Source organism: Anastrepha ludens, chromosome 4 (genome assembly GCF_028408465.1).
Source record: "Anastrepha ludens isolate Willacy chromosome 4, idAnaLude1.1, whole genome shotgun sequence".
Lineage (NCBI taxonomy): Eukaryota > Metazoa > Arthropoda > Insecta > Diptera > Tephritidae > Anastrepha > Anastrepha ludens.
Genome location: NC_071500.1, coordinates 71,142,054 through 71,168,682, shown reverse-complemented (window position 1 = coordinate 71,168,682; position 26,629 = coordinate 71,142,054). Strand labels below are relative to the sequence as shown.

At 37.3% G+C, this 26,629-nt stretch overlaps 1 protein-coding gene across 2 annotated transcripts; it reads right to left on the bottom strand.

Moving 5' to 3' along the window:
• Positions 1 to 2,629: 2,629 nt before the first annotated feature.
• LOC128859752 (homeotic protein labial) lies at positions 2,630 to 20,083 on the bottom strand. Of its 2 annotated transcripts, none has more exons than XM_054096810.1 (3): positions 18,957 to 20,083; positions 7,256 to 7,496; positions 2,630 to 3,740 (listed from the first exon to the last, which is right to left on the bottom strand). In XM_054096810.1, the coding sequence occupies exons 1-3, from the start codon at positions 19,817 to 19,819 to the stop codon at positions 3,336 to 3,338; spliced, it is 1,509 nt and encodes a 502-aa protein (XP_053952785.1). In that variant the 5' UTR covers positions 19,820 to 20,083; the 3' UTR covers positions 2,630 to 3,335. The 2 variants fall into 2 exon arrangements, with proteins under 2 accessions (XP_053952785.1, XP_053952784.1); XM_054096809.1 differs by having other exon boundaries at positions 2,630 to 3,716.
• Positions 20,084 to 26,629: the final 6,546 nt, after the last annotated feature.

The window sequence follows — 26,629 nt, the reverse complement described above, 5'->3', positions numbered from 1 at the left end:
ACAACTCCCGGTATTTACTCTTGAGTTTAGAATCACAGAAAGAAATGTCCTGTGTGTTCAGAAAAGATACCACTCAATATCTCTACCAGGGACTTGCGCCACCATGACTTATTCTACTTATTCATAGTTAAATCACCACCTACATTAAAAAATTCTCGGATCAAGCAAGCTCGGACTTGGCAAGTGACTCTCAAAGTCAATTGATGTGAGTCCTTTTTTTTTTGTTAGGTTGACTCTTCTGTGATTAACAATCCTGCTTTATCGCCATTACTTGACATTTGTAAAAGTTACGCCGTTTACCACCGCACGTGTTTTCGATTTTTCACAGTTTTACAAATGGATTTGAATTTGCAACAACGAGTTTATATAAAATTTTGCGTTAAAAATGGATTCAATAGTACGAAAACCTTAAAAATGTTGGGAAACTGTTGCGGCGAGTTTCGGTTTGAAACAGCCATTTACGACTGACCGAACGCTTCGGAAGATATCATGAATCCATCGAGGATAACGAACGTAGGGCCTTGACATCGAATACTGATGAGAACATCAATAAAGTAAAAGAAAAGTTGATCAATAACCACAAATTAACCATCAAAGAGCAGGCAAAGGACTTGAGCATTGCTGCTTACCGATCCGCTCAGGACATTGAAGTTAATGATTTGGTTTGTGGCGTGTTGTTAGTCCCAAAGCAACTGATTTCTTTCAAAATGGGATCGCGTTGATATAGCCAAATACATGATTACGAAGGCTGAATCTGACCCAATACATCATTATCAAATCATAAGCGAACACATCATTACAGGAGGCGAGATGTGGGTTTATGAGTATGTCATGCAGTTCATACATCAGGGAAGTGAGTGGAGAGCTCCACATGAACATAAACTAAAAAACTACGTCCTTTTCAGTCAAAAATGAAAGCGACGTTTACGGTATTGTAGATACCGCAACTTTTTATTGTTGCCAGAAGATCGGACAGTTAAAAAAAAGCAATTATTTGGGCGTTATGAAACGTTTACGTGAAATCATCCGTCACAAAAAAAAAATTAAGTGTGGGAAAACAACCCGTGGATTTTGCACCATGAAAACGCACCGTCGGACAATGTCATCATTATCCGTGAATTTTTCACCAAACGAATACCATCCAACAGGCATTGTATTCACCTGACATGGCTCTTGATGACTTTTTTCTTTTTCACAGAGTCAAAAAAAAAAAACACTACGGGGAACGCGTTTTAGCAGTCGAAAGGAAGTAATGGAAAATCGATGACGGCTCTATGGCTATACAGAAAATAGACTTCAAGAAATATTTCGACAGCTGGATCAAACAGTGGGATGAGTGCGTTGCTGTTGGTGGGGAATACCTTGAAGGCGATAATATCACTTTGTATTTTGAATTCTCTGAGTATTTTCCGGGAACTTTTTGGGGTTCAGTCGAGCTCTTACAGATATTAATCAAATTAGTCAGATTATTGATACTTACTTTTTAAATTCTGGAAGGATATTAATCCGTATTATGCATTCTAAAAGTAAGAATAACGGATATTTAGTTTTAGTGTAGTCAGTAAAAAGCTTTTTTATTCAGTGATGATAAATAAATAAATTTGGTTGCTTCTCCTCCAAACCAGAGATGAAATAAATAGGTTTTAGGCCATGGAATTCATACTCATTTGCTGGCGTTTACAACTTTCAATTTTCTCAACAAAACATCAAGAGACAATTCTTATTTAGAGAGAGTTTAGGAAGAGGGGCATGGCTTACCAGTACTTGATTAAATTGACTACACTACTCTTCGTACTCTTTTCTCAACGTATTGATAGGTTTGCGTCAAAATGAATAGATTATAGGATTGCAACAACAATGAGATAACAATAAATAAATAAGGATGAGAGTGTTGTTGTAGGGGAATTTCGCTCGTGAATAACCAAGAAGGATAGAATACTAGATTTCGCCCATCAGAGAGGCGTGACGTCTTATAGGTGAAATTGCGTGAGAGAAATGTGAAAATGCCAACAGGATAGCAAGAAAAAGAAGAAATACACCAACAACACATGAATAAATTGCACAATTGTGACGTAACACACACGGCGATTTCGCCAAATTCACTGCGAGCGGTATTGCGGTACGGTACCTTTGTATTCTGTACATCGTGGTAAATAAGTAACTATAAAAATCAAAATCTAATAAGACAGTAAAATGCATACATAACTTATATTATTACGTCAGCAAATCAGCAAGCAGTTCGCGGATGGCACCAGGTCTGTATTATCTCCACCCTGGGCTTGGATTTCTGTTGCGGTCTCACAAGGCAAATATGTGGAATCTCTTCCCTCTAAAAAAGCTGCGTTGCTTAGCTGAATTTACTTTATCTGTTCGCATACATACGAACGTTCGTCAACGTTCGAGCTGAATCGTTTAAGTTTCACTACATTCAATACATAAAATGAGTTTGTAGAATTGCTTTGTTCCATTCTTATATAAACACGCAACATTTCCGCAGGGCATTTGGTAATATTTTCGTAATACTGCCAAATAATGAGATGCAAATTTTTTCAGCAAATTCAAATCGATAAATCTAAAATATAAAATTTTCGAACAACATGAACTAAAACCATTAAAGCTTTTGCTTGAAATTAGTTTGTAAATTATGTATTTCAGTTTTTAGTAAAATTTTCTACATGTACATAATTACAATTACAATACAATATACATCTACTTATTTACATAATACAACTCTTCTCAATAAATACTATAATTTGTCGTATCACACAATGCAATTTGTTGTTAATGGAATCATTGAAGTGTCTGCTTAGAACTTCCCTAGAAATCAATAAAATCCTCTACACGTACCCTTTGAATAATTTCTTCGCCACTTTTGCTCCCCCAAACGTTGAATTTTGAGCAGAAATCAATACCCATTCCATGTACACATACATATCTACTTGTTGTAGTTTCAAATTCCTGTAGTTTCACATGGACGCATCTTAACGCAATTGAACTAATTACAAAGCAAACAAAAAGGCAACGCCTAGTGCCAATGCACGTACGAAAAGTGCAATTGGCGCCAGAAGCAGCGGCATCAAGCGTAGCTTCCTCAGCAAACGCCCGTCAGCATTTACCCACCAACATACGAGTAGGAGGCAGCAAATCATCTGGATACAATGCTATGCTCCAAGTTCGTTGTCCGTCGTAAGTGTTTGACTAGAATTATAATTATTGCCATAGCTGTTGGGGCTGTTGTTGGTGGCAGTGCGAACGTTTGATCCGTTGGATGAATATTTGGGATAATGAGTCAATTCGTGTGTCCCATTTCGTAAAATTACCTCGTCGGTCTGCAACTAACTGGTGTTGTTTGTACTCTGTTGTTGCTGTTGCTGTTGTTGTTTGGCACGTTCCTTTGCCTCCTGTTGCGCCTTCTTCGAACGTTTCCACTTCATACGCCTGTTCTGAAACCAGATTTTCACCTGCGTTTCGGAAAGCATCAGGCCACTGGCCACTTCGAAACGTTTAGGGCGGGATAAATATTTGTTTTGTTTGAATTGTTTTTCGAGTTCGAGTAGCTGTTGGGAAGTGAATGCCGTACGTGGCCGGCGTGTTTTACCCAGAATGGCATGGTGTGGATAGGCTGCCAGTTCGGGTATACGATGGTGAAGCATACCGGCACGAGCCAAAAATTCGAATTGAAGGTGAGATGGCATGAAAGTGTGGCCCATGGATAGCTGCAAAGAGGGACAGAAGTAAAGCTGTATATTAATTATGATGCGCAGAATTTTCAAAAATTCTTCAAAAAAATATACTACATATAGGTAAAAATAACAATGGTCAAGGCAGTTTAGGTATTCACACGAAAAAAAGGATAACACAAGCCGACAAAATTTAACCAACATTTAGACCCAGAAACCAGACTATATATTTCCGAAGGTTTATGTGCTGAATCCAAATCTGGCCTCAGAATTGCTCTATCAGCTCTGGTTTTCGAGATATCCTAACCTAAAAGTGCAAAAAACACCGTTTTGCCCATATTTGAGGTTATGCAGCCTTACAGATGTTTTCTTTCACCAAAAAAATAGGCGGGCATCTTTAAGTACAAGTCTTCTTCTTTCAAATGGCGTTTTGTTTGCTCAAATATCATTTTTTTTTCGCAGAGATATCGCATTTTGACATGTTTCTAAGTTTTCCTACACCTGGAAATCGATTAAGATAACATAGACATGATATAGTCGATTACTACAATAATTTTCTTGAATTGAGTCTTATTTTTCGTAAAATTTTGTCTCACACCATAAGTGTGCTAACTCACCAAACTCCTACACTATCTAACCCTGGGTTAGCCTGCTTGCGGTATGGTAGGGGTGGTTTCTAGGGGTTAGGGCTGTGTAGCGAATACGTACATCGAGTTTGAATAACATGGAGATTGCCTGTAAATATGTCCTTGAGAAGAAAGTGATGAGCCATATTTGACTCTCAGTGGAAAGATAAATAACCAAATTGTCGGTTTTGGAGCATTACAAATCTTCGAATCGTACACGAACCACCTCTGCATAATCTTAAAGTCTCTGTTAGATGTTTTATGTTATGTGCGCTAGGGACATTATTGGATCAATATTTTACGAGGATGACGAAGGAATTATATGGTGATGGATAATGCTCCATGAACACCGAATTTTCAGTCATTACTGACTCATTACTGCTGCAGAAAAACTAGTTCCAGCACGATGGTTCAACATATTATATTATACGGATTGGCAGGCAATGAACTTAACTCAAGACAATGTTCCCTCTCTGACTCAACTACAAAAAAGGTGACTTCGACTAATCTGCTCCCTCGCCAGATTCGCCAGTGCCGGACTGTTTCCAGCAAACAGGAGAGAAAGTTGTGCACTAATAAGCGTCAAGCATCTCAGATAATCGAAATGAAAAAAATGTTCACTAAACTATACATATTTATGTGACAAGTATATATAAAAACAATCAAATTGAAGAATCAACAACATCGCAAATTTAAAACTTCACGGCCAGAGCGAACTGCCTGCCTGTATTCGAATTATTGTATATAAAATGCTGAAGTGAGTTTTTGCCTTCTTTCTGTATATTTTGCAAATGAAATCCAGCGAATAAAAGGAAAACCGCATCACGATATTTGTAGTTTTGTAATTTGTATGTATGTAAATATATCAACTCTGTCAAACTGCAGATGAATTTGAAAGTAAATTAACTTTTCCGACTTATTAGGCCAACGTCAAGGCTCTGACGACGCTATGGTGCAAATCCAAACTAGTCAACTCCTGTAAGGAGGAGATTAAACCTCTTGGGTTTGCAGGTAACATTTCTCTGATCTTGGATCCAGGACATAGGAGCATAGAGGGAAATAAAATTGCTGATGAGCTTGCCAAGAAGGGGACTGAATCGGCCTCAGAGACCTCCTACCTGGTCATCGGCATCCCTCTGACAGGTTTTAAATGGGAGCTGCATAAATTATTTCTCAGGAAAGCGCAGAAAAGATGGAACTCCATTTCTTCATGTGCCATTTCGAAAACCTTTTGACCCCAATACAATAAACTATTCAAACCAAACCCGTAGCTGTGTTTGCGGGGACACACGCGGAAAAGCTAGGTTTGCCATTTACCCATCCTTGCAGAAGCTGCTGGAGACCGTTCAGAAAAGGAGTCCGTTGAATACTTTCTCTGTAAATGTCCGGGATTGGCAGCTAAACGATGGGAGGTTACTGTGTGGGCAGTGCGCCAACGTAAATCCCATCAATCTTTTCCATTACATCAACAGCTCTGGCTGGCTGTAGATATCTGCCTATTGGAGGTCTCATAATGGTATCAAAACGGCGCTTTAGTGCTAATTGAGGAGTGTCAGAGTAGTACTTCGACCATTTCACCTACCTACCTACCTACTTTGCCGTTGTTGGTAGAGTAGGGGTTATAATAGCTTTTCGTTTACGATACAAGTTGACAAAAACTGTTATTGCCGCCTGAACAACAACTGATTGGGAGAGCGTAAGAATACGTGTAAAATGAGCGGGCAGAATTCTGCTGCCAAATCTCCGAATCTCCGGCGGCATGGCATACTCTCACAATATTGATTCGGATGACCACACCTTCGGATCTACTTTACCGGAACGAACTGGACTCATATCCACCAAAGACTCTTCACAAAAATGTATGGGGAAGGTTTATGGTGTTAGAAGAACAACTACAGAAACATCGATGGCTTCATTTTCCATTGTAAATACTTTTTTACGGCTTTGCAACTCCAAGATAAACATGGCTGACTCCTTAAATGGTAGCGTTTTATTGAAAGAATGTTTGGATTTAATAGATGTAAAACCTTCAAATGATGAAGGGACGCTTGGAGTGTTCGAGAGAAAGATTCCGCGAAAGATTTTTGGGCCTTTGCACGTTGGCAACGGCGAATATCGCTGACGATGGAACGATGAGCTGTATGAGCTTTACGACAACATAGACATAGCGCTGCGAATAAAGATCCAGCGGCTACGTTGGCTGGGTCATGTCGTCCGAATGAATACAAACGCTCCGGCTTTGAAAGTATTCGATGCGGTATCAGCTGGTGGTAGTAGAGGAAGAGGAAGGCCTCCTCTGCGTTGGAAAGATCAGGTGGAGAAGGACTTGGCTTCACTTGGTGTGTCCAATTGGCGCCGGTTAGCACGAGAAAGAAACGACTGGCGCGCTTTGTTAAACTCGGCCAAAATCGCGTAAGCGGTTATCGCGCCAATTAAGAAGAAGAAGAAGAAAACCTTCAAATGGATTGGCAGTTGCCAAAATGATATTAAGGATTTATTGGAAAAAAGGGCGTTGAGAAGAGAAATCCCAAAGAACAAAACTTTTATGAAAACCATAACTAAATACGCACTTTAGTTCACTGTAATATGAAACTCTAAGTGGATCGATCAATTTATTATAAAATATGCGACAAAAAATAATTACTCTTCGAATTCGGCAACCTACTTTTATTTGTGCATCAACTTCGCAATGGCTGCTATTAGGAGCAAACTGCGTTGTCAAAGTTACAAAAGTTACATTTAAGAACGCGTGGCATTGTTCGATTGCAAAGCAAAGTACATTTAGGAAGTCAATCCATACAAATTAAGTTCGGCTTATCAAATTTTTCCCCCACTCTCCCTATTTACTATTTACTAATACTTATACCTTACACAGATTCTTATACAACAATTTTGATTTCTTATAATTATTATAATAATGATTCATCACTGTTTTAATTCAATACTTACAGGAATAGGTTTGCCTGTTGGATCCAATGGACGATGAAACGCAGACCCTCCTTGTGCCAACAATTGGTACGGATGGCCGCCGGTATAAAGCGGAAAGTCTTGCGGTCTGATGGGACTGTGTGGAGGGATAGGTTTTTTAAATTCATCGTGAAAGTCCATTGGAATGCCTATATGGTGTTGATCTTCACAACCTGGACTAATGGGCGGACTGGATCGATGCGAAGATGTGGGAGATTCTGATCTGGAACATACAAATATAAGAGAGAAAGTGTGAGTAATTTTTAGAAACAATTATCAAACTATCAAACATAACTATTCAGTTTTTCCCTGTAAGACGCATAACTTTTTGGAACGCTTATATCTTTATACTACTTGGAATTATCGAAAAACTTTGTTTTGTTATAAAATATAGAGTATGCAGGCTAGATTGCTAGAGTAATATTAGATAGTAATGCTTTTGAACGAAGTGATTTACTGCGGCTGCAAGTTTATAGGAGAACATGCTGCACTTAGCTTATGGGATATAACCACTCTAGCGGCATATAAATTAGACGGTTACGAAAAATTGATTTTTTTTGGTTTTTTTTTTTTGACGTCACTTTTAGACGTAAAACTTCAAAACACTTATACGAGGATTATGAGTACAACAAAATACATAATTTTAAATGGCGAAGTTACATGGCTCTCCATGCGGCGGTTTTTTCAGTACACTCCTTCATTGTGCGCGTGCTAGGCACCGAAATTTTGATCTGAAGAATTTTCTTTTTAAGTTTGCTTGAATTTTTAACTTTATTTTTTGGAAAAGTTTTGATAGTTGATTCATTTTAATTGAGGCGTTCCAAATCCAATGACGTTCCCCGCTTAGTCAGATTGGCTCTAATTTTAGAGGCAATGGTATTTGAAAGTTTTTCTTGGAACCGCTGAGATCTCATATATCACATAAATTTTTAAATGCGAAAACCATATAAATCGTAATGTGAATATAATATGCGATAAAAAAAATAATGTTGAATACATTTTAATGTCTCTTATATTATTATTTAAAATCTTTTGTTTAACAAATTCTCTTGAGCTTTAACTTTTTAAAGTTATTCTGCTGAATTCTATCCAAGACTTTTTTTATTACATCATAATTTATTTCTGAAAAGCATCCAATCTGAGATCATTTCAAAATATAACGCCCCTAGAATGGGGGCAACCCATTGAACGTAGAAAGCGCCAATTAAGTTAGTTCAACTATCAAAACTGTCTCCTAACTTTTCAATTTACAGTTTTATTTACAGTCGTTTTTGAAAAAAAGTTACTACATAGGTATATGGAAGCAAGTTAAAATTGCTTTCTTATATTTCATTTATTTATTTTTGTTTTTTTGTTGTTAAAACCGTTAATTAAAAGAAATCCTAAGAATATGCACTTTCTTATTAAGTAAAGTAAAACAATAGATGATTGGAAAATATCAGAGTGGCCGTTCCCTCTAAGTGCAATGGAAGAATACCACAAAAAATACCACCACTGAACCAAAACATACATTTTGAAAAAAAGTAACTGAAGCCGTCATAACTAGGGAACTTTCATATTTGGCCTATTCTATTCCAAAAAACTGCATTGGATTTATAAGATTTATTTATTATACGCAATATATTCAATAAAATATATAGTCTATTAGCCACTTTATAATGCCATCACATCTTCGAGCCATGCTTCAAATCCTTTTTCATAGGCGAAACTTATTTTGAACAAACGACATGCGCTTCCTAAATTTCTCACAAAACAAACAAATTTCCAAACGCGTACTTCGAAAAGGATACGCCTAAGTTTGAATTTGACCGGTCACACTTCCTTTAGACAAACTGTGCTTGAAAGGAGGTGCAATGTACATTAAGAAAAAATGTATTCAAACTCTCTATGTGTATGTAGCTCTTCGAATATTAGTTTAGGTTAGGGGAGGTGGCTGTCTTTCGACGCAGCTAAGTCAGCGGAACTATCCTATCCTTACTCTACTTGGTCCGCTCTAAACCATTGTATGGCCTTTAAAAAGTTGCTAGTTTGGGTCATTCACAGTGTTTTCCAGAAAAGAGAGACAAAGCAATCTCAACCGGTCTTCTAAACAAAGTCATGCACCCGCATAGGAGGCGTCGACCATGTCGTCCTTGTCCTTACTAATTAGTCCAATTTAGTTAGCTCATCTACCTTTAATGTTACTATGTATGTTCTTACACCCAGAGTAGATTAATAAAAAAATACTATGCAGGTATTTTTTATAATTTCTAACACATTTTTACTGTCTTAGACTGCCTGTCTATCGCAGTAAATGATTTCTTTTACTGTGACTACGCTTTTATTTAGCACTAAAAGGCTTGCTGAGATTGCCTGACCGGCTTGGGATACGCTGCAAAGATTGGCAGTTATTGCTCTATATTTATTTTTCAGGAACTATACCAGTTGGCCGCACTCTTCCAATGTAATGGAGTTCCAACTTTCTTAACTTGTTGCTCTTAATTCAAAAATAGTTTTTGACGGCTGAGTTGTTAGCCTTACTTTCATGAGCACTCATAAAGATTCGATGGAGCTAGGGTCAGGATTTGACGGAGACTAGTCCAAAGTACCAATATTGTTTGTCTGGAATCAATTTTTTGTGATTTTGTCTGTAAAGGATGAGGCACTGTCTTGATGGAAGATAAATGCATTCATACGAAACATTTGCTCAGCTGGAAGTGAGTTCGTTTTGTGCCATTTATGAAGTGCGATTTACTAAAACCCTTTGCCGACAAGCCTCCCTAAAACCGGCAAACTTTGCCGTCCGCAGGCAAGTCCTATGGTAAGGGTTGTTTTTCCTACGCATGACTCTGGATCTAGGTGTAAACATAGAATTTCGGTTCGTTGCTAAAAATTATTGCATCCCGCTGTCCTCAAATCCAGGTTTGTCCGTTTTTCGCCCATATTAACCCCTTTGTGTTTTGTGAAACAGTAAGCAAAGGCTTCTTTTTAGCCCAAACAAAAAAATAAATTGAATGAAGCTGAAACCGACAATAACCATACAATCACAACAATCGTACCTTATGAATATTATAACAAATTTCTTGTAGGTTTTACCTGGAAAGTGGAAACGCGGTCCACTTGTTTTACGATCCTGTCAGACCACAGGTTAGGTTAGGTGGAGGGGTTTTGCCAACCCTGTCAAATTTCTGACCGAGCTTCTTCGGTTCTCCTTAATGAGGGAAGACAAATGCATAAATTACCCGGCGTAATTTTTGATGCACGACCGCGATTTCGCGTTTTGGTCTAAAGGAAAGGGTGGTACATTTTCATTTACGTGGGGCTCTCATTAGTTTCATCGTAACAGCTGACAGCCTGCGTTGACGTCGGTGAGTGCTGGCACCATAATGTGTGATTGGGGTGATGCTACTCATTTACCTATGGTCCCTGCCAACCATGACTAACCACTCCTCCTCAGAATTGCAATACAAGCACACACTTTTTTCTCATGCTTTCTATCTTTCACGTATGAGTAAAAAGTCAAGAAAATATTCTACATATGAGAAATTAATCAAACTAATTGATTTTATGTGAAAAGCAACTAAAGTCACACTTAAATTATCAGTGACCTTAGCTGAATTAGTGTGGACTTTACCACAGCTACCTCGGGTTCGAACCCCGCAGTAAGCATGAAGCATTAAATGATAGAAAAATTTATTTATGAAAACGGGCAAATATATTATATTTTAGCTTTGAAAAAGTTTATCACAAAAAACAGCAGCTAGTTTAAAACAGAATTGAGCTGAATCAAATAATTTGTTGGTTTTAGTTTTATATATTAATAAATAATAGTGCACATGCTATAAGCGTAGTCATTTGACACTCAAACACACAAGGGGCAACTCAATATTTTCTGTAGGACCCCTTCAGAAATAAAGAGTATTTCAAAAGCCGGGCCCCGATGTTGCTTTAAGGGGTCGATTTTTGAGAATTTTTTTTGTAAGTAGGAATAATTATTCGAGAATCGCACAAAAAGGAATTTATTACATATGTATTAAACTATGTTGATGTGAATTTTTATTAAAAAATATTTTGAAAATTGACAAATTTATGTACATGAACGTAACGAGTTAAAAAAAATCACGTCATCTGGTGGCAGCGATACAGCAATGAATAACCGTCTGAAATCAAAAAACCACAAGTTATTAATCTATATAATAGTGGATGTCCTTGTACGTAGCCTTTTTTTTTTCTTTGACCAAATGGTGGAGATTTGAATTTCGATGTGTGTTTTTCACCATTTTTTTGATTTTCAATAGGCCCAAAAAAATAATTATTTTCAAAATTTTGAAAATCGACTACGCACAACGATAGCCAGTGCGATAAAAAAATTTTTGAAAAAAAGAAAACTAAAATCGGTTCATTAGTCTTCGAGAAATCGTTGCCACCGTATCAAAAAAAGTCGTTTCGAGAAAAACGCGTTTGAAATAAAGCATCGTATCGTAAGCGCTACGAGGCCGAACCGACGGGCGTTCACTTAAGTACACATAAGATCGGGAATAAAGCGAATTTCGCTTTAAAATTTTTATCACATTTTCTTGAGTAGTTATAGTAAAAATTTATGCAAAAGAAAAAAATCGATTTTTTTTTAATTTTCTCAAAGGCGTTCCCCCTTAAAATAAAACATTCAAAATTTTAGACTCTTTCAGGTTTCACTATTTTTATTCAAAATACGACTTTTAAAAATTATATGTCAAAAACAGCATCCTTTAAATGTCCACTACGAGCGCATCTACAGGTAAAATGCCTCAAACAGTTTTTTGTTCATTTATTGCCCACAAATTACATTTTTGGTCTGTTAAATATTCAACTAATATGAAAGCAGCACGCTTTTTTATGGGATTTCTAACTTAACAATAATAATATTTATAAAAGCCTTAAGTTAAATAAACAAATATAGATCGAATTCTGTATTATAATAACAATTGTATTAGTAATTATTACATTCCTTCAAAAAGGTCAGGGAAAGAAAGATAACATTGTAATGCTCCGCCAAACAGTTAATTCGTGAATGCCTAATTGTTGATAACGGCAGCAATATTTTCAACAGAACGCCCAGTTTTTATTCTTTTTGCTATACACGACAGAACCACTTTTTTCTTCATTTTTTGTTCATTTCATTTGCTACTAACATCTAAGTGTCACTTTTGAAAGACCCTTTTTAACCACTTTTGTACCCGCTTTTAAAGTTGATGATACCCATTTTTTAACTAGTTTCTTCACTACTTTTGGCAGGCAGGGAAAGATCTCCAGTATATATACAGACACATACATATGTAGGCACATATACATATGTGATCATTTTTCGTATAATCTGCACACTAAGCTTAATGTCCAATCGACAACAATATTTGCTAATTAAACTCCCGAAATAACAGGCGATGTCTAGCCTTGTCACGTCAATTATCTAAATTCAAAAGTAAACACCTAATTTCTCACGCTTTCTTTGTTTAAACCTCTTTCTCCTTTTCTGACCTTCTTTCGAAGGTGCTTTGACAGCAGCTGTGAGTAACATCCGCGTAAAATGATTGGCATTAAAAATATATTAAATAAAAGCACTAAAATTAGCGCCTAACAGTGAAATAACAACAAGCAAAAAACCAAAGGCATGGTTTACAAATGCATATGTATACCCATGTAAATACCTACATATGTATGTATATACAAATATCATATATATTAAAAATGTATGTGTAGGCATACACATATAGGTTTCTGCGAAAATATATGCAACTCCAATTTGAACACAGTTACACAAGCATAGCCTGAATATTTGAGACTGTCACCAGCTATATTGGGTATGACACTTGTCAGACTTTATTTGCGGGTGAATTGAAAGCTTATTGGCTGTTAAATAACGTATTGTCAACTTTAAGCGATATTAAAGCAATTTTCAATTGCTGAATTAGTTTTGTAAATATTTGTAAGAATTCAATCAGCTGCGACGTCATGCGGACTACTTTAGTGTTATGTCAGTAATTAGTACCCGTAACCCACTTGGGATTTATTGGCCGACAACGAGTCTAAAAATAGTGCTAATTAACAACAACTCTGCAAAATGGGACTGTGAAAAAGGCTTCAAAGTAAATCTAAAAAACGTATTATTCGCTTCCTATATTATCTTAACAACTTTTATTTGATAGTGGAAAAAAATATAAATTAAACCTAAAAATTATAGAAGTTTGAGACTTTGGGGCGAACAGCTTATATATATATATATAATTGGCCCATACACCCTTTTCGGGTGTTTGGCCGAGCTTCTCCTCCTATTTGTGGTGTGCGTCTTGATGTTCCACGGGCAATGGGGAAACAGCTTATTTAACTTTAAAATTCTTTGTTTTCTTTTATTATTATGCATATAAATGTAGTAGCATAGCTGACGTACTAGGAAAAGTTCGGTAAAGATCGTACCGCGGCGAATTAGTTAATAAATCAAGTTCCCAATGGCCACTAAAGTGTTGAAGATGGTGGAAAAAACTCCTGTTAACCATTCAAACTGGGATCGGTGCTTGATGCTATGCGGGCGTAATCATAAACCTTTCTGTGACCAATTTATAGTAGCAGCAACTCCGTATCTAGGGATAGGTATCCCAGTAGGTAGAATAATAATATGGATATTAATAGTGGTGTAATAAAGGGTGATTTTTTATGAGCTATAGGAAAGTTTTTCAAAAAAACACACGTAAAATTCAGAAAATAGATGCATGAAATTTTTATTTAAATCGATAGTACAGTGCATATAATTTAAGGTTTGAAGATAATTTCATACAAATGTTGACCGCGACTGCGCTTCAAATGGTCCATCCGCTTAGTCCAATTTTGGCATACTCTTTCCAATGTTTCGGCCGGTATCTCACATATAAATGCTTTGATGTTGTCTTCCAATGCGTTAATTGAAGCAGGCTTGTCTGAATAGACATGAGCTTTGACATAGCCCCACAAAAAATAATCTAAAGCCGTTATATCGCACGATCTGGGTGGCCAATTGACAGGTCTCGAACATGAAATAAAATGTTCACCGAACTCGCCTCTCAACAAGTCCATTGTTACGCATGCTGTGTGGCATGTGGCACCGTCTTGCTGAAACCACATGTCATGCAAGTCAAGCTCTTGCATTTTGGGCAAAAAAATGTTGGATATCACTTCACGATAGTGCTCACCGTTCACAGTTACGTTATGATTCGCAGCATCTTTGAAGACCCCATCCAATAAAGCGCACCAAACTGTGACCTTTTCTGTATACATTGGTTGCTCTCGCAATTCTTCTGGCTGATCTTCACTCCAAAATCGACAATTCTGCTTATTTACGTACCCATTGATCCAAAAATGAGCTTCGTCGCTGAACACAATTTTTCGATAAAAAAGTGGATCTTCGGCCAACTTTCCAACTTCAATTCTTGCACCAGCTTCACACCTAAATCCTTTCGCAAAATTTTCCACGTTGTTGAGTAACAGAGGCCCAATTGCTGCGAACGGCGACGAATCGATAATTGATGATCATCATTAACAAAGCTCGAATAGCCGCTTCAGTGGGTCGATTAAACTGACCATAAAATGGAAGAAGCGCGCGATAAACTTTCTTAACAGAACACGCATTTTTATAGACCAAACTGAAGATGTTTGACAGTGAAACAAAACACGAAATGTGCGTCAGCTGTTAAAATCAACTGTTTTAAAAGATAATAGCTAAAAAAACACCCTTTATTAATAGCCTATTACAAGTGTTGTCAGGTTTAGTATAACTTTTTCTTAACCTGGTGATAATTCTTAGCAGCATATTCATTTCGCGACTTTTGAAAAAACTTCTTCTTTTTTATTTTTTCTGTTTCGCAACTTGATCGAGCAGCCGAAATGCTGCGGTCGATGATTCTTAAAGGCTTAAACTAGCTAAGAGTAAAGCGAATTTCAAAAGATTACATAATTTAAATGTTCACCATGAGCACGTCTGCCTAATTGTTGAGATCGTCGAGATATTAATATTGAAAGTTGTTCAGCAACACTTTGCGCTGCAGCAGCAATATTTTCAACAAAACGTCCAGTTTTTGGTCTGCAAGCCCTTTTTCTATATTCCACAGAACCAGTTTCTTGAAATTTGTTCACCAACCTACCATTTATCAAGCCATTCGTACGATTATTTCCACCAAAGAAAGAACACAAATTTGGCGAGATATTTTTCTTAAAGATCGACCATTTTCATAATAAATTTTTTTCTATCATGTAATTGTACTCGACTTACTTGACAAATGTCAAAGATTACATAAAAAAGTTACTTCTAGGCATCCCATTTGAAATACCCTTTATAAGGATACTCTTGTAAAGTAATGATTCCCATTTGTGCATCAGTTATTGATTTGATTCTAATTTAGGTTTAACTCTGGCGGTAAATGGGCTACTTACATGCGCGATAATAATATAGAACCACTAATATAGATTCTTTTTCAGCTATAATCGTTATTTGTATAACAAAACATGCAACAACAAACATACAGTACCAAGAATTTACTTGCACATTTTGTGAAAGCAATGCACTCACAACGGAATATGGGAAATTTTACTATTTTTTCTCAAACGGACTTCAAAACAAGATTTATTTATAAAATAAGTAAGAATTGCGAGTGTCGAAATTCGTATGAAAGAAAACTCGAGTTTGGATGAAAATGTCATCTACAAATCAGAAAAGTTCATGCTAAATGAAAAAAATTAATTGTGGATTTTGCAACAAAATACTATTGAAAATTAGCCAATGCCTTTACAGTCAATGGCAAGTCTATTAAAAAGTATACTACAGATGCACGGTGGGTGGATCGCAAAGGTGTGGCCAACATCAGACCATTCCTGTCTCTTAGCGATTTAGATGGAATCAGCTTATTAAGTGACGTAATAGGGGATATGAAAGCGGTTCATTTACAACAGAAGTTAGCAAGAATTGAGATTGTGATGGTAATATACGAAAAATCCAGCCACTGCCAATGTTACTTCGTTGCCATCTAAACAACGACTGACTGGAAGACGGATTGTATTCAACTACGCTCTCTTTACGCACTTTATTTTCACTTCATTTGTCCGTCTCTGCCAAATCCCTTATGACGTAACAACCAAAGTTGCCTTCGCAAATTTGATTCATCTAAATCTTGTAATTTATCACCCTTAAATATTGAAAGTGAAAAAATGGTACCATCAGCTTCTGAAAAGCAGACTTTACTGTTCCCTCTGCGCAGGACTGGTTTGCTTCAGTTTATTCTTTCATTCCGGTTGAAGGCAATAAATACACCCCAGAGTATTGCTTCTAGATTTCAAACATCCGAAGCACGTGCTTAAGACATGCTGCCTTCCTTTTCTCGAGAACTTCACTAATAATAGTCATAAGAATTACAAAATAATAGCATTGACAGAGTAACCGTCTGCTTTTAAGGAACCGCCCATGTCATGGCACTTATTTTACTTTACAATAAGATTCTGGATATTCTATAGAACCTGATGCAGGGTTTCATAAATGCAGTTGTCAAATGGGTTGCCTACCGGTACAGTTCGTAGGGCTATTCCTTGACAGAAAGCAAAAATGAAAGCTCTATGTTGAGGGGAAATTTAAGAGGGCAATAGTTATTTTATATGACCGAAACAACGATATTTCCAAAGGATGTAGGCCCTCCGTCCTGGTTTCCTTTTCGCTCTGCAATAGTATTATTAAGCCAATTATGTTGAATGAAGCTCTGGTCTGGTGGAACTCGTTGGGGAATAACGTCGGTTAAGAATTTGGAAAGAGTGCAAAGTTTTGCCTTCATTGAAGTCAGTGAGGTGGTCCGACCCGCTCTAGCTCTAGCGCTTAAAGCTAGGCTAAACGTGGTTCCCATGGGCGTCACAAGCAAAGCTGCCACTTTGCGTGTCGCAATAAAACTGAGAGGCTCAGGCTACAAACTTGAATTTAGCTACGAGCACTCTTGTAGAAACTTTTAGTTCATCCCCGTAAGACTGATCAATGTTAAGTGCATTCTCGCTGAACCCAGTGGGACCTTCTCCATCCATCTCCCCCCAAGGGAAGAGTGGGAAAGTTGGAGCATTTTCAGATGAGAACGTGATTGACCTGCCCACAAATGGCTCACAGTTGGACGGAAAGGTTCGTGTGTATCTTGTGAAAAACTCCTTATCAAGCCCAAAGTAAAGCAACCTAACCTCTGCTGTGCGTTTATCGCGGAGGTAGCTACAATCAAAAAAGCAGTTAATTCACTACTCACTTGGGCAACAACTGTCATTGAAGGGCAATTAGGTACCCAGTTGTGCTCGAAACTAGTCCGGAAGACTCCTGACTTCCTTTTGACTACAACGAAATATTTTGAAATTAAGGTCATCTTGGTACCTGGTCACAGAGGCATTGCGAGAAATTGCGGATGAGTTATATAGATAATTCTCCCGAAAACTAAAGAATTGAGATTCTCCTAATTACCCGTGGAAGGCTAAGCTTCACGTGAAGGTCGCGAGGTCGTTCTAGCCACGTGTGAAGCTTGGCTAGACGATGTGGTGGAATCATTTCAGCCTTTTCCCCTCAGCTGTTCTGCTCTCGCGGTGCAAAATTTAGTAAGCTTGATTCTCACATTTGCGAGGCCTGCGGATATAGCAGACTTTATGTATTCCAAAGCGGTAAATATTAATTCGGTATTATTTTCTCAAATTACATATGCTTGGTTTTCATTCAGCTTATCGAAAGAGTTAGTAATATTCAAAATTCAATTTCGCACCTACTATATAGTTAGCCGAAAATTAGGCAAAAATAAATAAACACTATTTAAACCACTTCTACATGACATTCAGAAAATGTAATGAGAAGTTCATGCCTTGGCTTATCTGCCTGTTGACATTTATTTGTTATTTTGAATTAGTGTTGCCAAGTCCAAAAATATGTTTCTGATCGTTTCCCTCACGCTTAATGCTGTTGCAAACACGAATACGTCAAGGGACCTCAGTCAGTTCTATAAGCGATTTACGCACTCTCTCAGTTGACTTGTTAAATTATACTTCACTTAATAAAAACTGATTATCTGATGAGACAATTATTATGACTAAGAGTAGGAGCCTCTTAAAGTTGCGACCGCCGGCTTAGAATTTCGGTAGTAACGTTTAATAGTTTGCAATGCTCGTTCATAAGCTTCATGCCTTGGTATTTGAACACAACATTTTTCTGACCCTACTGAAAACTCCCTTACTTTTTCTAAAACATATAGTTAATTTTTTTTTACAAGAAATTGTTGATTTTTAAGATATATTTTATTCTTGTGGGTATGAACTTTTTTATTACGAAGGCTGCAGAATAAGAATACAAAGGATACAATATTTTGTTTTGTATTGCGTGAATTACGTGCACTCAACGTTTATATTTCTGTACATCCGTCCTTCACATATTTCAATGAAAATTCCTATACATGTCACTATTGGCCTGAAAATAAGTAAACTCTAATAATAACCACAACTACCTCCCATATAATTGGATTTTTTCGCTACGATTAAATTCGAATAAACATTTTTTTCACAAAGCTTGTATTGCTATTTATTTGCATGCCACCGCCCATTTTTAATAAAAAGTAACTAATTTCCTTTCACATCTCTCCGTATTGAATTATTTGTGATGAACCTTTAAATACCTACACCAATACCGCCTAACTTTCGTACTCACCTCGACATGCCATCGGGGCTTGGTGTGCCATACTCGCGGGAGTCTCTTATCCGTTGTAGGGCCTCCTGTTCACTAATGCCGGCGGCAATGGCTTGATTCAGTTCTGTATTATCGCGCGCATAATGAAATGCAGCTATCCGATCGTCCGTCAACGGTTTCAAAGCAGTATTTTCCAGTACATCGTCGTTGTTCTGATTTTTCGCCAACAACGCATCGATACAAAAAGATTTCTTCGGTTGACTTTGAGCGGTCGCGGTAGCTACTGGAGGTGAAGTGGATGCGTTTTGCTGCGCTAACATGACGTTACTCAGCGGCAGGCGAGGCATGGGATAGCAGCCATTTGCCAAGGCGGGATGGCCGACGGGTAACGCATTCGGCGCGAATGCATCGTATAAACGTGGCGCTGCAATGGTTGGTGGTGGTGGCGGTGCTTGTGTGACTGACGGTGGAAAGATGCGCTGATCACGCAAACTGTTGGACACGGAAGTGGGCGCCATAGAGGCAAGGTGTGGCAAAGCGGGTATAGGAGCCACTATTAGCGGCAAGCCTGCGTTGGAAGTGGGTGGCAGGTGCAAGACGGGATGATTGCTTTCGGGTTGGGGACTTGGTGGCGAATTCGTGGCCGAGCGTGGTGAGTGAGGTGAACGTATAGGACTGGAATGGGTAGGTGATCGAGGCGACAAAGTGGAACTAGTGTTATTATCGTTTTGGTAATCACTGCGTTGTGGCGACGAGCTTTGCTGTTGGTGATGCTGTTGCTGTTGTGCGGCTGCAATGTGATTTAGGAAATGCGAAATTTGCTGTTGCTGTTGATGTTGCTGCTGCTGCAGTGTTGGCGGCTGAGACACTTGTGCGCTAGACATTTTTCTTAAATTCACTAAACTGAACAGAACGTAACACTTTCAAATAGCTTCCGTGTTTTTATTTCACAGTCACTTAAAAATTCGTTATCACTTTTGAAAAGTATTGTTAGTGTTTGTATTTTTGATTTTTTTTTTTTTGTGCAAAAATTTAATTGAGCTTATCAGTACCTAATTGATCAATTAAATACTTCGCTGTTTTCGTATTTATTATTAAAGGTCGTTTATCGGCAAATTTAGACCATTTTAACGTTTAACCGTGGCGAGTGTAAGTTACCAACTGCGCGAAGGCGCTCTTCGATTGCGTGTCATATACCTCGACGTGATAATTGAACGTAATCACTTAACGACTGGTTCTCTGCTGACTGCTGCAACGCGTCCACAATTGAGTCGCACCACACCTTGCACCCTTGTTACAGCGTTCAACCATTTGCGTATTTGCGCTCTTTTTACGCTTACTCTCTGGCTGCTCTCTAACGTAACATACACACACACAAAGCCCACGCAGCATTCACCGAACTAAAGCCTATATTCGTTTACTAATTCAAAGATGGAGACTTCCAATTATTTGCCATCTCGCTCTGCTCAGTGTTGGGCGAGAGTGAGAGCACGCTGTCGTTGGGCGTGTTTGTTGCGGTTAAAATGTCGACTTGTATGAAATTTTATTGTGTGGGCGTGGTTGTTTATAACATCGCGCTTCGTTGTGCAATCCACCATGCTTTGGGCCAGAATGCAGTATGGGGTTGAGTTGTAACGTTTATTTGTTTTTTTTATTTTTTTGTTTTGCGTAACACATTGCAAATTGTCGGAATTGTTGGAAAAACGAGGGATAATTACCATCATTATGGAGTGTAGCCGCAGATGAAATGGCAGCGCTGTGAGAAAGTGGTGAAACATTTTCGCTAGCGGTGAGGTACAACTGCCTCCTTTTTCAGCTAGTCGTTCTTTGGAGTTTGTCTAGTGTGAGCTTTATCACCATCATTAAGCTTCTCATCGTCATCATTAGTTCGGCACAGCGAAACAAACGTGTATCACTTCGGCAATTTCGCAACAGAGAAAAAGTGCAGCAGTGCTGCGGGGAAGTAATTTTGAGAAATCATTGTATTTGTTCTGCAGTAAGTTCTTGACAATTACCAACTTATTTTGAGGGTGAAATGTGTCTTTAAGCACTGCAATTTGCTACATTTGATATCTAGTAGAGTGAGGCAAGAGCGTATTTAGTGTGTGTTCGTTCTAAATTGACTGAATTAGGTATGCTTTCTTACAGTTGTAGAAAATATTACATAATCAAATATAATTTCATGGATATTTTAAATTAATTTGTTTAACTGAGGACGTAGCAATTGCAATTATCGAAATGTAGAGTAGTAATCTATTTTATATTAACGAAAATAAAAGAAATTTAGAACGGTAGCCCGATATTTAGAAACGGTATCCCAAAATAAAAAACCGAAACAAAAAAAAAATTGAAATTTCTTTGGCGATCTAAGAGATTATTTCATATTTCATACTAAAAGTATGTAAAAACTTTAAGGTAAAATACAATCCATTTCTTATTTCCAAATTTTCAGATAAAAAACGTAACAAAATATTTCCTTAAAAAAATAACGACTCAGTTATACAAATAAACAGAAAATAATATGCATACCTTCTAAAACTTAAATTTAAAATATTGTATCTATGAAGAGGTTCTACCCAAAAAAGCACAGCAAAATTTAAAAAAAAATATATATGGACATGATCGACGGAATACAGACAGACATTAAACGAAAATCTATTAGTATATAAAATTTACGAACCCTCAACCCACCAACACAATCCATAGCAGATGAAAAACTTCAGCGTAACACTGGCGTCCTGGATTCTGTGGCAGGTTACACTCTTACTTATCCAGAATTGATCCCGTCATTCTTAACACACGTATGTGAAGCGTGTAAAGGTTCACGGCACGGAAATAACCACCTCTTCACATACCCATTAAAGTCTACTCATCTAACACTTCTCCCTATTTGGTCCCACCCTTTCGAAGCAACCCGTTTCTTGAGTCTTCCATTAGAGGAGATTTACGACGAAAACGCTTGCTGTTCTTTATTTTATTTGCAACTTTTTCTATTAATTTCAGTAAATCAACGAATTCACATCTGACAAAATCTTGTCAAACTTCGCCTTTATTTCATTGTTGTCCGAACAATCTCCGTCTTTCGATTCCTGTCAATGCCGTAGATTTAAGGCATTTATTGCACCATCTCTCCATTGCAACATTCTCATGTTCCTGATAGTATTGTTCGTTCATTGGGGTACCTTTAAGCAAGTCATTAGTTATTGAAAAAAAAGTGCCACGCTATAAAAAAAGTGGTAGCTATAAACTTCGTAGCGGATTTCCCCCTTTTCCACACTTTGAATTTCTTTGGTGGCCTTTCCCGCCTTTTATTCACTACATCGACTTTTCCTTAGGCTCCGGATCATACTGAAGGAACCAGTTTCCATTAACGCGCACAACGGGCTTTTCGCAATAAAGGTACAAACCAAAATTTAGTCTTTCAAGTGTTAATCACCAAATTCCATAAAATAACCAATCCAGGGCCGTGGAGAGAGTATTCGGGCCCCGGGGGAAACTTGAGTTGCGGGCCCCTTCAAATTTTTTTTTATTTATCAAAATGCGTATTATGTTATAGTGATATAACATTTAAACATTGAAAAACTCATTGATAAAATTTTTGATAGAATTAATTATGAAATATTTACCATAGTAAAGACCCTTTCAAAAGTGACACCTAAATGTTGGTAACTTTTTTATCATCTTTCACGTTTGTCAAGTAGACAGATGCACAATTTTATATGATATGATAGAACAACGCTTTAAAATTATTGAAACATGTTATAATATTGGTCGATCTTTAAGAACAACATCGCAGAATTCGTAGTTTTTTGGTGGAAATAATCGCCCGAATGAGTTGACAATTTAAAGCTTGCTGAAAAAATTTCAAGAAACTGGTTCTGGCGAGGATAGAAAAATGACTGGGGACTAAAAAACTGGACGTTCTGTCAGGAATATTTTTGATGCAGCGCAAAGTGTTGGTGAACAACCTTCAACATTCATAACTCGAAGTTCCCAACAATTAGGCTTTCATGAATTGACTGTTTGGGGGATTTTACCTGTAGATGTGCTCGTGGTGGACATTTAAGGGATTTTATTTTTGGCATATAATTGCCAACAGCCGTATTTTGAAGAAAAATAGTAGACGCGTCTTTTAAAAGATCCTTTGCTTAAAATATAAATATAATAATTAAGTGTAAGGTCTCGTTGCTATTGCTTTATTTTGCTTGTAAGATTTACTCTTTCAGCAAATTTTATAAATTTAACAACTATTCATACTAACAATGAGTCCCGCAATTTATTTGATCAGTAACGGGATGATGGGTATCGCTAAATAGCTTAGGTCGTGGTCGAATCAACTGTCCCTCGTATCGTAGTTTTTATTAGATACTTATAAAAACTGAAAAATGTTCTAACAAAAATGTAAAAAACAATCAGAGATTCTGCGATTTCTTATTGATTTTATTGAAAAAATAACGCTTCTTAAATTAAAAAGGCTATTTCTTGTCTTAAAATCATAAAGATATGTATTTTTTAAGCCCCTTTGCTGATGAAAATATGCAAAGAATGTATGTAAATTTACTAACCTAGGCAGTTTATGCGGTAATAAGCAGTGTGCGGATTAATTTTTTCATCCAAATAGCGACCGCCGTAGCCGAATGGTTGATACGTGACTATCATTCGGAAGACTATCATTGGCAGATGGACAAAACTGATGTTACCTGTCATGTCCGACCAACTGTCATAGATCTTCCTGTTATTAAGCAGAAGGGACTGCAGGCAGCTGGTTGGACTGACGGCGGGCCACTTTCTATGGCCGAAGCACATGGAAAGCGGAGGATGATACGGCCAACCTCTTTCTGTGCGTCTGCCCGGCCTTCGCTCGAATCAGGCTTGAGTTCTTTGGCACGGATGTGTTAAGAAGCGACCACCTTGACTCCTTGGCACCACAAGATCTACTCAGATTTCTTCGGAGATCGGGTAGATCTAAAGAAAATTAAAAGGGAAACCGAGTGTCAATGGACTTAATTGTGTCTGCGTGCTGTACTTGCTAGTCTGTCCCGACAGCAAAAACAAACCAAAAAAAGGTGTAAGCGTCAACTGTATATAAGTATAAATGTACAAAAATGGAGTGCTCTACAGTTTTATGAAATTTCCGAAATTTATAAATGATTTTGGTAGTTTGCCTTTGATTACGCGAATATAATCTTATTACATTTTATTTAGACATTTTCCGTAAAAAGTTCGTTGAATTATTTTAAAGAAGTATTTTATTCGTAATTCTCAGAAATTATCATACAATAGGGAGATGTTCCGACACATTCTGTGTTAAAAATTTTGTGTGTAAAATTTGAATAAATTGCATATATCACCAATTTTCAAAGATCAATCATAAGCCATGAAAGCTGATTCAAAAAAACTTCAAATATTTGGAGGGATTGTACACTTAATACCAATAATTGATTTCTTTTTAAGTATAAAGTAAATTGAGTCTTTTAGTCTAGTGTGTTTGTGCGTGACATCCGGGCATGGCTCCCACTTTAGAGCCTCTTGTAACACTGAGATGACAAAAAGAAATGTTTCTCCCGTTGGTAAGCAAAATTCTCATAAAAACTATTTGTCCTTCAGAGGCGAATAAATCTCAGTGTAACATCGATAAAATAAGGTGAACCACTGTACGGTCAACTGAACCTCTCAATAACCAATAACTTTTAAATTTACTACAGGTGTCCGATAACATTTTGCCTATAACCGTAGCAAAACATCATTGCAAAACACTATTTCCATTTCAGTATTTGCTACTGTTACAACATTTCTTAATAAATGGGAGACATTCAATACCACTCTCGTGGGTTGTTGAACTTTAATTGAATCCATCAACTTTGCATTGGAAATTGTGAAAACCGATATCTCTTCCTACACTATGTATACAGCACATTTGTATAAATATGCCAATCGGCATATAGTAAATTGAACTTATTCAAGATTAATGCAGAACTAGCCCATTTCGGTAAGGTAGTTGTCGACATTTAAACGTTAATATTTCAACTCAGCCTTGAAGTCACTGACCTTATCTATTTGAAGCAGATGCCCGCAGTTATAGTATAATGGTAACAGTAAGCATAGAAATAGGAAAACTAAAACTATCCGTCCTAAGCAGCAATATCTGACTCATGACTGTCGCACCTCATATCCATTTGCTTTGAAAACAATCGGTAGCATAGAACCATTCCTTACTGAAGCTGATGGAATTTCATTAACTGGCTTTTGATACAACCTAAAGTAAGTATGTATGCATGTATGTATGTATAAGCTTTGTTTCCATTTGTTTGAGCAAAGTTAAAGTAAAGGGTGTCCCATTCAAACTACTTATTTTGAAATTTAAAAAAAAAACAGCCGCCTATCTTAGCCCAATGGGTTGATGCGTGACTAGCATTCGGTAGTGCCCTTGTTCAAAACCGCAAGCCTGAAGCATCCTGTCAACATTTTTTCTCATAACGGTCAAACCTCGCCAGGCAATGGCAAGCCTCCTAGTGCGTTTGTGTCATGGAGATTCGAACCTACGTACTCCGAGTTCCGTGGTCACGCACCAACCCATTCCAGTAAAAGAAACCATCCGTCGTTCGGAGGTAGCATAAAACTGTACCTCTATTTGTGGAAAAACATCAAGTCGCACAACTCAAATAGGAGAAAGAGCTCAGCCAAACACTCAATAAATTTTGCATTCGTTTGAACCATTTTCAAAGCATTTTTCCAGTTTCAGGTTTCCTTTTATTACCGATATTTCCTCACACAACAACTAATTCCCCGGAACTCTGCGGTGAGAAAACAGCGACCATGAGAAAATTCATTGTACCAGTTTTTTATGGTAAAGGATGAGGTTTGCTATCCGCATTTTAATCCACCGGGTGCATTCTTGAGTTGTTAGTCCACGCCGAAAATTTTGAAAAATAATGGCGCGGAAATGTTGAAGGTTTAACTCCATTTTTTTGCCGAAATGAATTTTTAAAGCGACTGTAAGCTACACATTCTTACCACGTTTATGGTAAAATATGTCAAAATTTCCAATGGAAACATGACAAGATGCCTGACAACACGAGAAGTGGCCAGAAATGTTAACAACAGCCCTCGCAATGAGGACAGATAAGGACGCCTCGTGACATAAGTTCTTTTGACGAAATTTTCAATCATATTTTGGCATAACACCAACGCGTGTCCCTTCAAAAATCGTCAAAAAAGGAAATACTAACTTTTCAATTTAAACTGTCTTCACAGGTTCAGTAGGGAGGAAAATGAAACTGCCATGCTGACATCACACCTTGGGTAAATACAATATATTTTACCAGAGAAGGAAATAAAACTCAATAAAATAGGGCAATTACTAAAATTTATTAAGAAAGTTGGGCTTAGAGAAAAACTCGTGATCCATGAATGATTCACAATACATCTTTCAGGCCGGCGTGCTAAATCGCCCCATAATAGTATTAAGAGGATTAAATTACAAATAAACTGCCGTAATTAGACACCCATTATATATACGTTTACTACGCACGTTCGTAAATGCTACATATGTATGTATGTTTGTATGTGAGATATAATGAAGCTTTTACTTTTCGTTTAGTAGAAGAATAAAAATAAGTGAATTGGAAACCTTGTAAATCGATAAAGCAAATCAATAAAATTTGCGATTAAGTGGAATTAAATTCGTATTTATA

What these genes read in the sequence shown, in the direction of transcription:
- LOC128859752 (XM_054096810.1), bottom strand. Translation starts at nt 19,819, where the DNA reads ATGTCTAGCGCACAAGTGTCTCAGCCGCCAACACTGCAGCAGCAGCAA. An exon ending in AGCCCCGATGGCATGTCGAG is followed by an intron (nt 7,497 to 18,956) that starts GTGAGTACGAAA and finishes TGTATGTTCCAG; the next exon opens with ATCAGAATCTCCCACATCTT. An exon ending in CAACAGGCAAACCTATTCCT is followed by an intron (nt 3,741 to 7,255) that starts GTAAGTATTGAA and finishes ATTAATATACAG; the next exon opens with CTTTACTTCTGTCCCTCTTT.